General features: G+C 33.8%; 1 protein-coding gene across 1 annotated transcript; it reads right to left on the bottom strand.

Annotated features, from left to right (window-relative positions):
- Positions 1-294: 294 nt before the first annotated feature.
- LOC138867426 (uncharacterized) lies at positions 295-2,042 on the bottom strand. The gene is made up of 2 exons (XM_070143131.1): positions 1,793-2,042; positions 295-1,477 (listed from the first exon to the last, which is right to left on the bottom strand). Exon 2 carries the CDS (start codon positions 1,381-1,383, stop codon positions 322-324), a length of 1,062 nt encoding a protein of 353 aa, XP_069999232.1. The 5' UTR covers positions 1,384-1,477; positions 1,793-2,042; the 3' UTR covers positions 295-321.
- Between the last annotated feature and the right edge of the window lie 13,770 nt (positions 2,043-15,812).

Here is a 15,812-nt window from a genome sequence, read left to right as displayed (position 1 = left end):
TACTCGAAGCTTGAACAATATGTAAGTTCTTGTTGAACACAGAATGCACGGAAGGATGGTGCAGTTTTCCACGTCTTATTATTTCCTATTTGAACATTACAAAGAATTTTCCTTTCACAGTCTCTGCTGATATGGGAGGGTTCCAGACAAACAAAACAAATGCCCATTTTTTTCATATTGTCTAGTTTCAGAGTATCGTCTAAGTTACTAAAAGTTGCACATCTACCAATTTCATGAGAATCAGTTCCATGAAACCAGCACCTTTTGTTCTTCATCTTGCTGTTTATATTCGGTCCCTTCGTTTCACTACCAAACTGACTTCTATTTGCTAGATTTACCATTGCCTGTGACAGATTGGCAAAACAGTCTAGCATTTGCTTCTGACAAACTTCCTGATTCTGAGCCAATTTGGTGATTGCTAGTCAGCTTATCTACATTTTCTTCACCTTCACCATTAGTAACATAATGAATGGCTGCCTTAGTGCTCATCCCTGCCGTCCTAGATTCATCTTCCATGTACTCTATAACCTGACGTTCTCCAGTCAAAAATTTTACAAGACTCTGAAACCTCTCTTGGTCACTTAAGGCTTGAGCTTTATGAGTCCATTCCCTTTTTAAACTATTAGGAAGTAATCTTTCAATTTTAGTTACTACAGTAGAATTCTCTATTTCATTTGCTCTGTCTATTTTCTTTAAGTCTAACCATGCTCGCTCAACAACATTTATTACCTCACGTAACTTCCGAGTATTACCTTCAGGGACTGGCATTAAAATACTAATTTCAGCCAAAACAGCATCCACAACCTTTGAAGTGGAACCAAACCGTTCTTTCAGCCTATCCCACATCTGATCAAATTCATCTAAACCCCCTACAATTTCTTTAGCCTTTCCTTGTAAAGATCTTCTCAGTATAAATGGATCTCTCCCATGACGGGCTATCACCAAGCGTGTGTAATCTTTCATGAAAGTTGGGAACTCTCGGACATTGCCATAAAAAACTGGAGGATCTACTTTCTTAACAAGTATACTACATGAACTATCAGACTGTGGAGCAAGTTTCTGTGTTTCAATCTTTAACAACACCAATGCTGAATGGATATCACACTTGATCTTTTCTATTTCACATATATAATTCAGATGTTCACTAATTTGTTTATCATCATCAACTACTTGAAGCAGACGTTCATTTATAATTTCTACTCTTTTGAAATTTTCACAAATTTCATTAAAAACTGCACCTAACACTTCTAAAGGTTCATTTTTCTCTTTACAGTCAAGGAACACTCTTACTTTTGTGGTAAAGCATCCTTTGGCGATGCCTCGTTGTTTTCTGAGGGTTTTCTCGTCATCCCAGCCAGTTTCACATTCTTGAGTTCTGCCCATGTTGGTCTGTTGCTGGATTGTTTTGTGATTTCTACTAGGAGATGGGACAATGGAGACATGTATTGCATGCACAGTACTTTATTTATGATCCAACCTGCAAATACAAATAAGATATCAAAGTAATTCAAAACAGTAAATTCATCCCAAAAAAAGCAGTTAACTCAATGGTTCAAATGTAATAAACAGATACTTCAAATCAAAGCATTTCCATTTGACTATTTGCATATTCCTTTTGCTCAAGAAACAAAACAAACATTTCCTCCACTAGAATAATGTCCACAATACAATATGCATTCATCTATAAATGAGAACCAAAGTTACACAATCAACATATCACAGTAATCAAAATTTAGAATAATCATAACAAAAATAATAAATAGAAGAGAAACAGCACATATTATTTACTTACAACAATGAGACCTCCCATCTCTTCAGCTTGAATTCACCAAACCATATCTTGACACGCAGGGCAAACATGTTCAGTTAATAGAAATCAGCACAATAACAGAAAGATGCTGTTATGGTCAATATCAGGTAGTGTCAATAGCTTCAAAAGGAAATCAGACCAACACAAATCCATTCCTTGATACTCCTCAGTCATGTGGCGCGGGCAAGCGTCTTCTCCGAAAATGTGTAAACAAAAACAAAAAAAAAATGCCGCATGACAAGCGCAGCGTATAAAAATTACCAAAACACATCCTACAAAGAGTAAAGCATAAAATAAAATAATCAAATTTAATCACATATATATATATATATATATATATATATATATATATATATATATATATATATATAACATTATGGATTCATAATATGACATCTAAATAGAGAGGAAATCAATACAGAATGATAATATACAGTATGCAGAATAATGTTAACATACAACATAGAAATATCTTGAATAAAATTCAAGATACAATCATTATTGCTATTATCATTATACAAATAGTTATAAAGATAAAAATAGCAATAATAATTAGCATAATAATTATTATAACTGCAATAATGATGATAATAAAAATAATAATCATGATGATAATCATAAAAATGATGACAGTAATGATAATAATGATGATAATAATTATCATTCAGTCCAGCTATAATGAAATGAAGGCCAAAAGTAATAAAATCCCAACAGTCGAAAAAATGGCTAAATCTAGCGTATTACAACCTTTTGAGAGAAACGTCGAAAAAAAACCTTTTCGCATTTTAATGGTAATTATGAGGATTTTAACATTAATTCAGGTAATTATGATGATTTCCCTGATGATTCCTTTATTATTGACAATAATGATGATAATTATGATGATAATGACAATGATAATGGCAATAATAATTATGATAATGATAAAGTCATAATTATAATGATAATCTTGATAATTACTGCAATAATTGCAATAATTAACTCTATTCCAATAATTTCCATACTAATAAGGACAATAGAAATAACATCATTATCATTGTCGTTATAGTTATTATTATTGTCATTATTATTTCTAAGATCATTATTATTGCTATTATCATTATATAGATAGTTATAATGATAAAAATATCAATAATAATTAGCATAATAATTATTATAACTGCAATAATGATAATAATGATAATCATGATGATGACTTTAATGACAATAATAAAAAAATGATGACAGTAATGATAATAATGATGACAATAATTATAATTCAGTCCATTTATAATGAAATAAAGGCCAGAAGTAATAAAATCCCAAAAGTCGAGTATTACAGCCTTTTGAGAGAAACGTCGAAAAAAAACCCTTTCGCTTTTAATGGTAATTGTGAGGATTTTAACATTAATTCAGTTAATTATGATAATTTCCATAATGATTCCTTTATTATTGACAATAATGATGATAATTATGGTGATAATGACAATGATAATGACAATAATAATGATAATATAGATAATGTCATAATTATAATGATAATCTTGATAATTACTTCAATAATAGCAATAATTAACTCTATTCCAATAATTTCCATACTAATAATGGCAATAGAAATAATAATAACATTATCATTGTCATTATAATTATTTTTATTGTCATTGTTATTTCTAAGATCATTATTACTATTATCATTATATAAATAGTCATAATGATAAAAATAGCAATAATAATTAGCATAATAATTATTATAACTGTAATAATGATGATAATAATAATGATAATCGTGATGATAATGACTATAATGATAATAATCATAAAAATGATGACAGTAATGATAATAATGATGATAATTATTATTCAGTCCATTTATAATGAAATAAAGGCCAGAAGTAATAAAATCACAATGGTCGAAAAAACGGCAAAATCTAGCGCTTTACAGCCTTTTGAGAGAAACATCGAAAAAAAAACCTTTTCGCTTTTTAATGGTAATTATGAGGAATTTAACATTAATTCAGGTAATTAAGATGATTTCCATGATGATTCCTTTATTATTGACAATAATGATGATAATTATGATGATAATTATGATGATAATGACAATGATAATGACAATAATAATGATAATAATGATAAAGTCATAATCATAATGATAATCTTGATAATTACTGCAATAATAGCAATAATTAACTCTATTCCAATATTTTCCATACTAATAATGGCAATCGAAATAATAATAACATCATTATCATTGTCTTTATAATTATCATTATTGTCATTATTTCTGAGATCATCATTATTGCTATTATCATTATACAAATAGTTATAATGATAAAAATAGCAATAATAATTAGCATAATAATTATTATAACTGCAATAATGATGATGATAATAATGATAATCATGATGATAATGACTATAATGATAATCATAAAAATGATGACAGTAATGATAATAATGAAGAAAATAATTATTATTCAGTCCATTTATAATGAAATAAAGGCGAAGGCCGCACCATTCTGTGTGATGTAAGCACAGGTCGCCCGCGCCCCCTTATCCCAAAATCTTTCCGCCGAAAAATCTTCAACCTCATCCATGGTCTATCACACCATTCTGAACGAACAACTGCTCGTCTGATGAAGGATAAATTCATCTGGCACGGAATGAACAAAGACATCAAACAGTGGGCTCGATGCTGTGTTGCCTGCCAGATGAGCAAAGTAAGTCGTCACACTGAATCTAGCACAGGAGAATTTCGGCAGCCCATGCGCCGGTTTGGACATCTCCACGTCGATGTAGTGGGACCCCTTCCACCTTCAGACGGCGCTCAGTATCTATTCACTGCTACAGAGCGCTCCACCCGCTGGCCGGAGGCAATTCCCATGCAACACACCACTGCCCGAGACTGTGCAGCTCTATTACACGGATGGATCAGTCGTTTTGGCGTTCCAGACGACATTACCTCTGACCGCGGACCTGCCTTCACATCTCAACTTTGGACATCTTTAGGAGAATTGATGGGATCAACTATCCATCACACCACCTCATACAACCCAGAAGCCAACGGTATGGTGGAGCGGTCCCATCGTACTCTGAAAGCAGCGTTAATGGCGCGCTGCACTAAATCAGACTGGAAAGCTCAACTTCCCTGGGTTCTTCTCGGGATCCGAACATCCCCAAAAGAGGGATTACAAGTTTCCCCTGCTGAAATGGTGTTTGGGGAAGCCTTCACTGTTCCAGGGGAGTTCTTCCCGAGTCTAGATACCCCTACAGATTCTGAGCACCTCACCAAACTACGCCATGCTGTTGAGAAGTACCGACCATGCACTCAGACGCACTCAACATCTCCTCCACAATACCTTCCCAAGCTGATCCACAGCTGCAAATATTTATTCGTAAGAAATGACGCTCACAGGTCACCCCTCACCCGCCCGTACCGCGGGCCATATGCTGTCTTGGAGCGTAACCCCAAGGCATACCGTCTCAGCATTGGTAGGAAGAGCGACTGGGTATCCATTGACCGCTTAAAGCCTGCATACCTGGAAGAAAAGGAACCTACACCAACCACGCCTCTGGCCGATAACCCAGCTCACACCGTACCTCCTTCAAATGCACCTGCCCATGTCTCACATCCTGAAGATAAACCCTTTCAAATCTCCTCGCGTTCTGGTCGACTAATTCGCCAACCCAACCGACTCGACCTCTAACAAGCCATGGATTTTCTTTCGGGGGAGTATTGTAACATTTAAGTTACCCCTAAAATAACAATTACATAAATAAAGACTTTGAACAGAACAATCGTGTAAAGTGCAGTGTACACTTCAACTGAAATTTAACATTTTGTTAATTGTGTAATATTAAAATAAAATGTTTCAAAAAGACAAACAATTACATAAATTAATAATATTGTTTATTTTACATAATTATGTTGGTACTTTTACATAATCATCATAGCTATGTAATATGTACTTTTATTCCAAGATAAAGTTGGATTCGATTGAATACGCTTCTTGATTCCTCACAGGACGAATAGGGAGCAAGACACTTTTCCTTTTCTTCCGCTTACCATTATATTTCTTTTTCCAGAGCCCCGGCGGGATGCATGCTGCCCTCTGTTGATTACCAGTCCGTCCTGTAACATAACCCTGTATGACTTGGATCCTAACACGCTTGCAGCCTGTTCTTTTTCAGAGCCTTCCCTTCATCCAGCCCGTGGAGTGGGGAACACCCTTGACGGTAGTCAACCCGACGACACATTACTAATCCCATCTTCCCCCTTCTAATGTTCAGTCGCCCTGTTTCTTCTACTTATTTCGTTCTAAACTATTTCTACTTTTCAGATCATCTCCAGATGGACGGCGGCAGGGCCCAGCAGCCAGCTTCTGTCCTGCGGAATGATCCTGTTCTCTCGTTTCACACCCGCCCTTGAGCCACGCGGGTTTTCTCGCCTTCTGCCTTCGTTTCTGGCAGGGTCGCGCTTTCGTCCTGAACGTCTGCAAAAACCCTGTACAGATAAGATTTTCTCTGAGTTTGGCCAAGCTATGGCTTGTTTTCACACCCCGATCGACAGTGTCCCGGAGCTGAGCTCGGTCTACGCTCTTTCCCCATGACGGGAACGTAGAGGTGGTTCTCTGTAAAGACCTGTAGGAATTAAACTTTTCTAAGGAGTATCCCTGTAAATAGCTCCCTTTCCTATCGTCCTCTTAATCTTCTTCTCTGCCTTTCGTATCAATGTAGTCTAGTGTAACACAAGGTTTGGGTTATTTTAGCGCATTGTATTATTTTAACTGTTATTTTTGTGTAAACTTTTGTATGTTTTTATTTGCCGAAAGATTTTGAGTTTCAGCCTCTTAATCAGGTGTTTCCCTCTTCGTTTTCTTTTAATTTGCATGTTGTGCATATGTTCTTAACTTTAAGTTTGTTTTTCTTGGTTTTAAGATAATTTTAAGATGTTTGTTTTCTTAATAATATTTTACCGTCGAGGTTCCTCTCCCAGCTTCTCAGAGCAATGTCCATGCAGAGCTGTCAGGACCGAGCCCATGACTTCCAAGGAGGTCTTTTATTGGGGTAAGCTCTGTTGACACCCTTTACAGATCGCCTGAGAAAGCGGTAATTATACATACGGAGACATTGCCTCCCTCTACGCCCACTAATTCATTAATTATAAGTCAGATCCTCCACCGGATCCGATCGGCGCAGCCAGATGGTCGGCTTCGCATTATAACATTTATGGTTGTGTGTTACTTATGCACTTCATAATGCAGTGTGTATTAGAACACGCCAGGCCCAAAGAATAAACCCAATATGTCTAATACACTCTTGTGTCCGCAGACATGGACGACGACGCTTCGAGAGCTCCAAAGGGTTCCACCCCTTTGGTCTAAGGCGATTCATTCGCCAGCTCTCCTTACACAGGTGATGGTGCCATGCTGATAACGGCTCCAGCTGATCTTCCGCACTGGTGTGCGGGCGCACTCATATGTGCCCCCGCAGTTCTGACCGTACTTGGCGTGCGGGCGCGGTCCCCATGCGCGCCCGCCTTCCGATGGACCGCACTGGCGTGCGGGCGCGCTTCCCATGCGCACCCGCCTTCCGATGATCCGCACTGGCGTGCGGGCGCGCTCCCCATGCGCACCCGCCTTCCGATGATCCGCACTGGCGTGCGGGCGCGCTCCCCATGAGCACCCGCAAACCGACGATCCGCACTGGCGTGCGGGCGCGCTCCCCATGCGCACCCGCCTTCCGATGATCCGCACTGGCGTGCGGGCGCGCTCCCCATGCGCACCCGCTTTCCGATGATCTGCACTGGCGTGCGGGTGTACTTTGTACGGCCGCCTCTCCGATGTCCCCGTGACGAGCGGGCGCGCTCCCCATGCGCACCCGCCTTAGGATGGATCCTCCCTGAGATGTTCGCCGACGTGATGGTCTTCGCCCTCTACACTTCGTCAGGGCCGACCGTTTCTCTGGTTCCTGAAACCCTTCGGGCGCCTTTCCTTCTGTCTCTCCATCGTACCTCACGAGTGATGGAACAAGTACTTCGCAGACACACCTGTTGTTTAAGGAGTCTCTCCTGCGATACTCGTCTTACTCGTCCCCTACTTAGGCGACGCACTGCCCGGGAGAGGTGTTGTAGTGTACGGCTGCGTTCGTCCTGACTCTAAGGATGATGTCATCTCCATGAACCTCGGCCAACGCATCACGAGCCGCCGGAGACGAAGTCCCTGCCGTGTGCCACGTGCGGTTACATCCCGCAGACGTTTTTTTTTTTTTTTTTTTCACCTGCGACTGAGTCCCGCAGGATTTCTTATTCATTTATTTATTTTATTTTTACGTTCAGCCATCAGTCAAGAAGGACTGTGGTGATAATGTGAACTTTGTTATTTTTATAACCATGAACGTAATTCTAACCAAGTCTCACTACTTTTATGGCGTTGAAGTCGCCAAGCCACACTATTTATTTATTTTTAAACACGAATATTGTAAATATGTTATGGCCGAAATGCACACACCTTTGTCTACCTTTCCATGACTGAAAATGCCTGTAACTCCCTAGTGAGTGCAATTTGCTCCCAAAATAAACATCATACCATCATACAGCTTTTACTCAACTCCAGTCAGAATAATTCATAATCTTACCACCACTAAAGTTCTGGTTCTGACCAAGGTTAGATGCCTAAATCATTCTCAGACTCGGGTCTCCTAAACAGCACATTGCTGGTTGCTCTGACATCACGCAACCCTTGAAAGGCTGTAAAAAGGCTAGATAAATCAGAGAATATTAAGCTGATATCAAAAGAACAGATTCATTTTGCTAAACCTGTGTTCCCGCTCCCAGCAGGCGGATGCTCAAACCTAAGGGAAGAATAATTCTATGATCTTGCTTTTTTCTTCCAAACACGTCCACGCAGACGCTCAGCCTACGCTATCTCCCTTTTCACATCTACACACTTACACATCCAACATTCAGCACACACATTCTGTACTTTCCTTCCACCCTTCTCTGATACAACACCCACACCCACTTACACGACATACAGGGTTCCCGAACCAACTAATCGGGTGGTGGCAGCGTGCCGTAGGCCCGGAACCTTACATCTGTTCACTACAGACGAATCTTTCCCTTGAGCAAAAACCATATTCTCGGTTGAGCCCAGACTCAACTAGACCACTTAAAATCTACTGGGTCTACGCCCTGCTACAATTATCATTATTATTCTCATTATCATTGCAGTTATAATAATTATTATGCAAATTATTATTGCTATTTTTATCATTATAACTATTTATATAATGATAATAGCAATAATGATGATCTTAGAAATAATAATGACAATAATAGTAATTATAATGACAATGATAATGATGTTATTATTTCTATTGCCATTATTAGTATGGAAATTATTGGAATAGAGTTCATTATTGCTATTATTGCAGTAATTATCAAGATTATCATTATAATTATGACTTTTTCATTATCATTACTATTGTCATTATCATTGTCATTATCATCATAATTATCATCGTTATTGTCAATAATAAAGGAATCATCATGGAAATCATCATAATTACCTGAATTAATGTTAAAATCCTCATAATTACCCTTAAAAAGCGAAAAGGTTTTTTTTCGACGTTTCTCTCAGAAGGCTGTAATACGCTAGATTTTACTTTTTTTCGACTTATGGGATTTTATTACTTCTGGCCTTTATTTCATTATAAATGGACTGAATGATAATTATTATAATTATTATCATTACTGTCATCATTTTTATGATTATAATCATTATAGTCATTATCATCTGAATTATAATTATTGTCATCATTATTATCATTACTGTCATCAATTTTTTATTATCGTCATTACAGTCATTATCATCATGATTATCATTATTATTATCATTATTGCAGATATATTAATTATTATGCTAATTATTATTGCTATTTTTATCAATATAACTATCTATATAATGATAATAGCAATAATAATGATCTTAAAAATACTAATGACAAAAATAATAATTATAATGACAATGATAATGATGTTATTTATATTGCCATTATTAGTATGGAAATTGTTGGAAGAGAGTTAATTATTGCAATTATTGCAGTAATTATCAAGATTATCTTTATAATTATGACTTTATCATTATTATCATTATTATTGCCATTATCATTGTCATTATCATCATAATTATCATCGTTATTGTCAATAATAAAGGAATCATCAGGGAAATCATCATAATTACCTGAATTAATGTTAAAATCCTCATAATAACCATTAAAAAGCGAAAAGGTTTTTTTCGACGTTTCTCTCAGAAGGCTGTAATACGCTAGATTTTGCTATTTTTTCGACTTCTGGGATTTTATTACTTCTGGCCTTTATTTCATTATAAATGGACTGAATGATAATTATTGCCATTATTATCATTACTGTCATCATTTTTGTGATTATTATCATTATAGTCATTATCATCATGATTATCATTATTATCATCATTATCACAGTTATGATAATTATTATGCTAATTATTATTGCTATTCTTATCATCATACCTATCTATATAACGACAATAGCAATAATGATGATCTTAGAAATAATAATGACAATAATAATAATTATAATGACAATGATAAAGATGTTATTATTATTTCTATTGCCATTATTAGTATGGGAAGTATTGGAATAGAGTTAATTATTGCTATTACTGCAGTAATTATCAAGATTATCATTATAATTATGACTATCATTATTATTGTCATTATCATTGTCATTATCATCATAATTATCATCGTTATTGTCAATAATAAAGGAATCATCATGGAAATCATCATAATTACCTGAATTAATGTTAAAATCCTCATAATTACCATTAAAAAGCGAAAAGTGTTTTTTTCGACGTTTCTCTCAGAAGGCTGTAATACGCTAGATTTTGCCGTTTTTTCGACTATTGGGATTTTATTACTTCTGGCTTTATTTCATTATAAATGGACTGAATGATAATTATTATCATCATTATTATCATTACTGTCATCATTTTTATGATTATTATCATTATAGTCATTATCATCATGATTATTATCATTATCATCATTATTGCAGTTATAACAATTATTATGCTAATTATTATTGCTATTTTTATCATTATAACTATTTATACAATGAGAATATCAATAATGATGATCTTAGAAATAATAATGACAATAATAATAATTATAATGACAATGATAATGATGATATTAATATTTCTATGGCCATTGTTAGTATGGAAATTATTGGGATAGAGTTAATTATTGCTCTTATTGCAGTAATTCTCAAGATTATCATTATAATTATGACTTTATAAATAGTATTGTCATTATCATCATAATTATCATCATTATTGTCAATAATAAAGATATCATCATGGAAATCATCATAATTACCTGAATTAATGTTAAAATCCTCATAATGTAATACGCTAGATTTTGCCTTTTTTCGACTTTTGGGATTTCATTACTTCTGGCCTTTATTTCATTATAAATGGACTGAATGATAAATATTATCATCATTATTATCATTACTATCATCACTTTTATGATTATTATCATTATAGTCATTATCATCATGATTATCATTATTATTATCATCATTATTGGAGTTATATTAATTATTATGCTAATTATTATTGCTATTTTTGGAAGAGTTAATTATTGCTATTATTGCAGTAATTCTCAAGATTATCATTATAATTATGGATTTATCATAATTATCATTATTATTGTCATTATCATTGTCATTATCATCATAATTATCATCATTATTGTCAATAATAAAGGAATCATCATGGAAATCATCATAATTATCTGAATTAATGTTAAAATCCTCATAATTACCATTAAAAAGCGAAAAGGTTTTTTTCGACGTTTCTCTCAAAAGGCTGTAATACGATAGATTTTGCCGTTTTTTCGACTATTGGGAATTTATTACTTCTGGCCTTTATTTCATTATAAATGGACTGAATGATAATTATTATCATTATTATAATTACTGTCATCATTTTTATGATTATCATTATAGTCATTATCATCATGATTATCATTATTATTATCATCATTATTGCAGTTATAATAATAATTAGTTATAATAATTATTAGGCTAATTGTTATTGCTATTTTTATCATTATAACTATTTATATAATGATAATAGCAATAATGATCTTAGAAATAATAATGACAATAATAATAATTATAATGACAATGATAATGATATTATTATTTCTATTGCCATTATTAGTATGGACATTATTGGAATAGTGTTAATTATTACAGTAATTATCAAGATTATCATTATTATCATTATTATTGTCATTATCATTTTCATTATCATCATAATTATCATCATTATTGTCAACAATAAAATATTCATCATGGAAATCCTCATAATTACCTAAATTAATGTTAAAATCCTCATAATTACCATTAAAAAGCGAAAAGGTTTTTTTTCGACGTTTCTCTCAAAAGGCTGCAATACGCCAGATTTTGTCGTTTTTTTGACTTTTCGGATTTTATTACTTCTGGCCTTTATTTTATTATAAATGGACTGAATGGTAATTATTATCATCATTATTATCATTACTCTCATCATTTTTATGATTATCATTATTATTATCATCATTATATCAGTTATAAAAATTATTATACTAATTATTATTGCTTATTATTATCATTATAACTATTTATGTAATGATAATAGCAATAATGATGATCTTAGAAATAATAATGACAATAATAATAAGTATAATGACAATGATAATGATGTTATTATTATTCTATTGCCATTATTAGTATGGACATTATTAGAATACAGTTAATTATTGCTATTATTGCAGTAATTATCAAGATTATCATTACAATTATGACTTTATCATTATTATTGCCATTATCATTGTCATTATCATCATAATTATCATCATTATTGTCAATAATAAAGGAATCATCATGGAAATCATCATAATTACCTGAATTAATGTTAAAATCCTCATGATTACCATTAAAAATTGAAAAGGTTTTTTTTCGACGTTTCTCTCAATTATACGCTAGATTTTGCCGTTTTTTCGACTTTTGGGATTTTATTACTTCTGGCCTTTATTTCATTATGAATGGACTAAATGATAATTATTATCATTATTATCTTTACTGTCGTCATTTTTATGATTATCATCATTATAGTCATTATCATCATGATTATAATTATTATTATTATTATATCAGTTATAACAATTATTATGCTAATTATCATTGCTATTTTTATCATTATAACTATTTATATAATGATATTAGCAATAATGATGATCTTAGAAATAATAATGGTAATAAAAATAATTATAATAACAATGATAATAACGTTATTATTATTTCTATTGCCATTATCAGTATGGAAATTGTTGGAATAGAGTTAATTATTGCTATTATTGCAGTAATTATCAAGATTATCATTATAATTATGACTTTATCGTTCTTATCATTATTGTCATTATTATTGTCATTATCATCATAACTATCATCATTATTGTCAATAATAAAGGAATCATCATGGAAATCATCATGATTACCTGAATTAATGTTAAAATCCTCATAATTACCATTAAAAAGCGAAAAGGGATTTTTTTCGACGTTTCTCTCAACGCTAGATTTTTCCGTTTTTTCGACGATTGGGATTTTATTACTTCTGGCCTTTATATCTTTATAAATGGACTGAATGATAATTGTTATCAATATTATTGACAATAATGATGATAATTATGATGATAATGACAATGATAATGACAATAATAATGATAATGATAAAGTCATAATTATAATGATAATCTTGATAATTACTGCAATAATAGCAATAATTAATTCTATTCCAATAGTTTTCATACTAATAATGGCAATAGAAATAGTAATATCATTATCATCATAATAATTATTATTGTCATTATTATTTCTAAGATCATCATTATTGCTATTATCATTATATAAATAGTTATAATGATAAAATAGCAATAATAATTAACATGATAATTATTATAACTGCAATAATGATGATAATAATAATGATAATAATCATAGAAATGATGACAGTAATGATATTAATGATGATAATAATTATCATTCAGTCCATTTATAATGAAATAAAGGCCAGAAGTAATAAATTCCCAAAAGTCTAAAAAAAAACGGCAAAATCTAGCGGATTACAGCCTTTGGAGAGAAACGTCGAAAAAAAACCTTTTCGCTTTTTAATGGTAAATATGAGGCTTTTAACATTAATTCAGGTAATTATGATGATTTCCATGATGATTCCTTTAATATTGACAATAATGATGATAATTATGATGATAATGACAATGATAATGACAATAATAATGATAATAATGATAGTCATAATTATAATGATAATCTTGATAATTACTGCAATAATAGAATAATCAACTCTATTCCAATAATTTCCATACTAATAATGGCAATAAAAAATAATAACATCATTATCATTGTCATTATAATTATTATAATTGTCATTATTATTTCTAAGATTATTATTGTTATTGTCCTTATATAAATAGTTATAATGATAAAAATAGCAATAATAATTATCATAACTGCAATAATGATGATAATAATAATGATAATCATGATGATAATGACTATAATGATAATAATCATAAAAATGATGACAGTAATGATAATGATGATAATGATTATCATTCAGTCCATTTATGATGAAATAAAGGCCAGAAGTAATAAAATCCGAAAAGTCGGAAAAACGGCAAAATCTGGCGTCGAAAAAAACCCTTTACGCTTTTTAATGGTTATTATGAGGATTTTAGCATTAATTCGGGTAATTATGATGACTTCCATGATGATTCTTTTATTATTGACAATAATGATGATAATTATGATGATAATGACAATGATAATGACATCATCATCTGGAGCTTACGCCGACGGGGGCGCATAGCCGCGTCCACCTTCTGCTTCCACCTTTTGGGATCTCTCATGGCAAGTCGCCAAGCAAGGGCCCGGTCCATCTCGAGCTCTTCCCGACAGGTTTGATCGATCTGCTTAAGCCACGACCTCCTAGGTCGTCCCACAGGCCTCCTCCACCCAGGGTTGTCTCGAACAGAGACAACCTGATAGGCAGGATCAGCCTGTGGAAAACGAGCCAGGTGGCCTTATAGCCTGAGTTGGCGATCCCGGATTGTGCAGGTAACAGGTCCTGTGCCAGTCTCATGGTGCAGCCGTTGGTTAGACACATGGTCCCGCCAACAGTACCCCATGATCCGGCGCAAGGACCTATTACAAAAGGCGTCAAGACGGGACTACAGTGCACTGGATAATGTCCAGGTTTCACTACCGTAGAGCAAAACTGGCATTACCAGGGCCCTGAAAACCCGTAGCTTGGTCCTTCTGCACAGGTACCGGCATCTCCAAATACTCTTGTCGAGAGAGTTCATGACCCCCGCTGCCAGGCCAATCCATCTACTGACTTCCTGGTCTGACAACCCAGAGTTATGAACTGCACTACCAAGGTATGTAAAGCTCTCTGTGACCTCAATGTCCGCCGCAAGCACGTACCGACTGAACAGGTTCTCCTAGTAAGTCCCCAAAGTCCTAGATCTTGGTCTTGGTCCAGACCTCTAGACCCAAGGGCTTCGCTTCATTACTAAATGCATCGAGGGCCACCACTAAGGTTTCCAAAGACTCAGATAGAATTGCAACATCATCGGCAAAATCAAGGTCTGTAACTTTAATATTACCCAGTGTTGCTCCACAATGACTTTGAACAGTAGCTCTGCCTAGTATCCAGTCCATGCAAGTGTTGAAAAGGATTGGTACAAGAACACAGCCTTGCCTCACTCCTGAACTGACAGGAAAGAAGCTCGACAGGCCCCCACCACACTTTACAGCACTTTCAGTACCAGTATATAGGTTTGCTATTAGTTCAATAATCCTTGTTGGAATTCCTCTCAGGATCTCCCAGAGTGATTCCCGATGTACTGTATC

Source organism: Penaeus vannamei, chromosome 30 (assembly GCF_042767895.1).
Source record: "Penaeus vannamei isolate JL-2024 chromosome 30, ASM4276789v1, whole genome shotgun sequence".
NCBI lineage: Eukaryota > Metazoa > Arthropoda > Malacostraca > Decapoda > Penaeidae > Penaeus > Penaeus vannamei.
The sequence above is the reverse complement of the archived record's forward strand: the minus strand, read 5'-3'. Positions and strand labels throughout refer to the sequence as shown.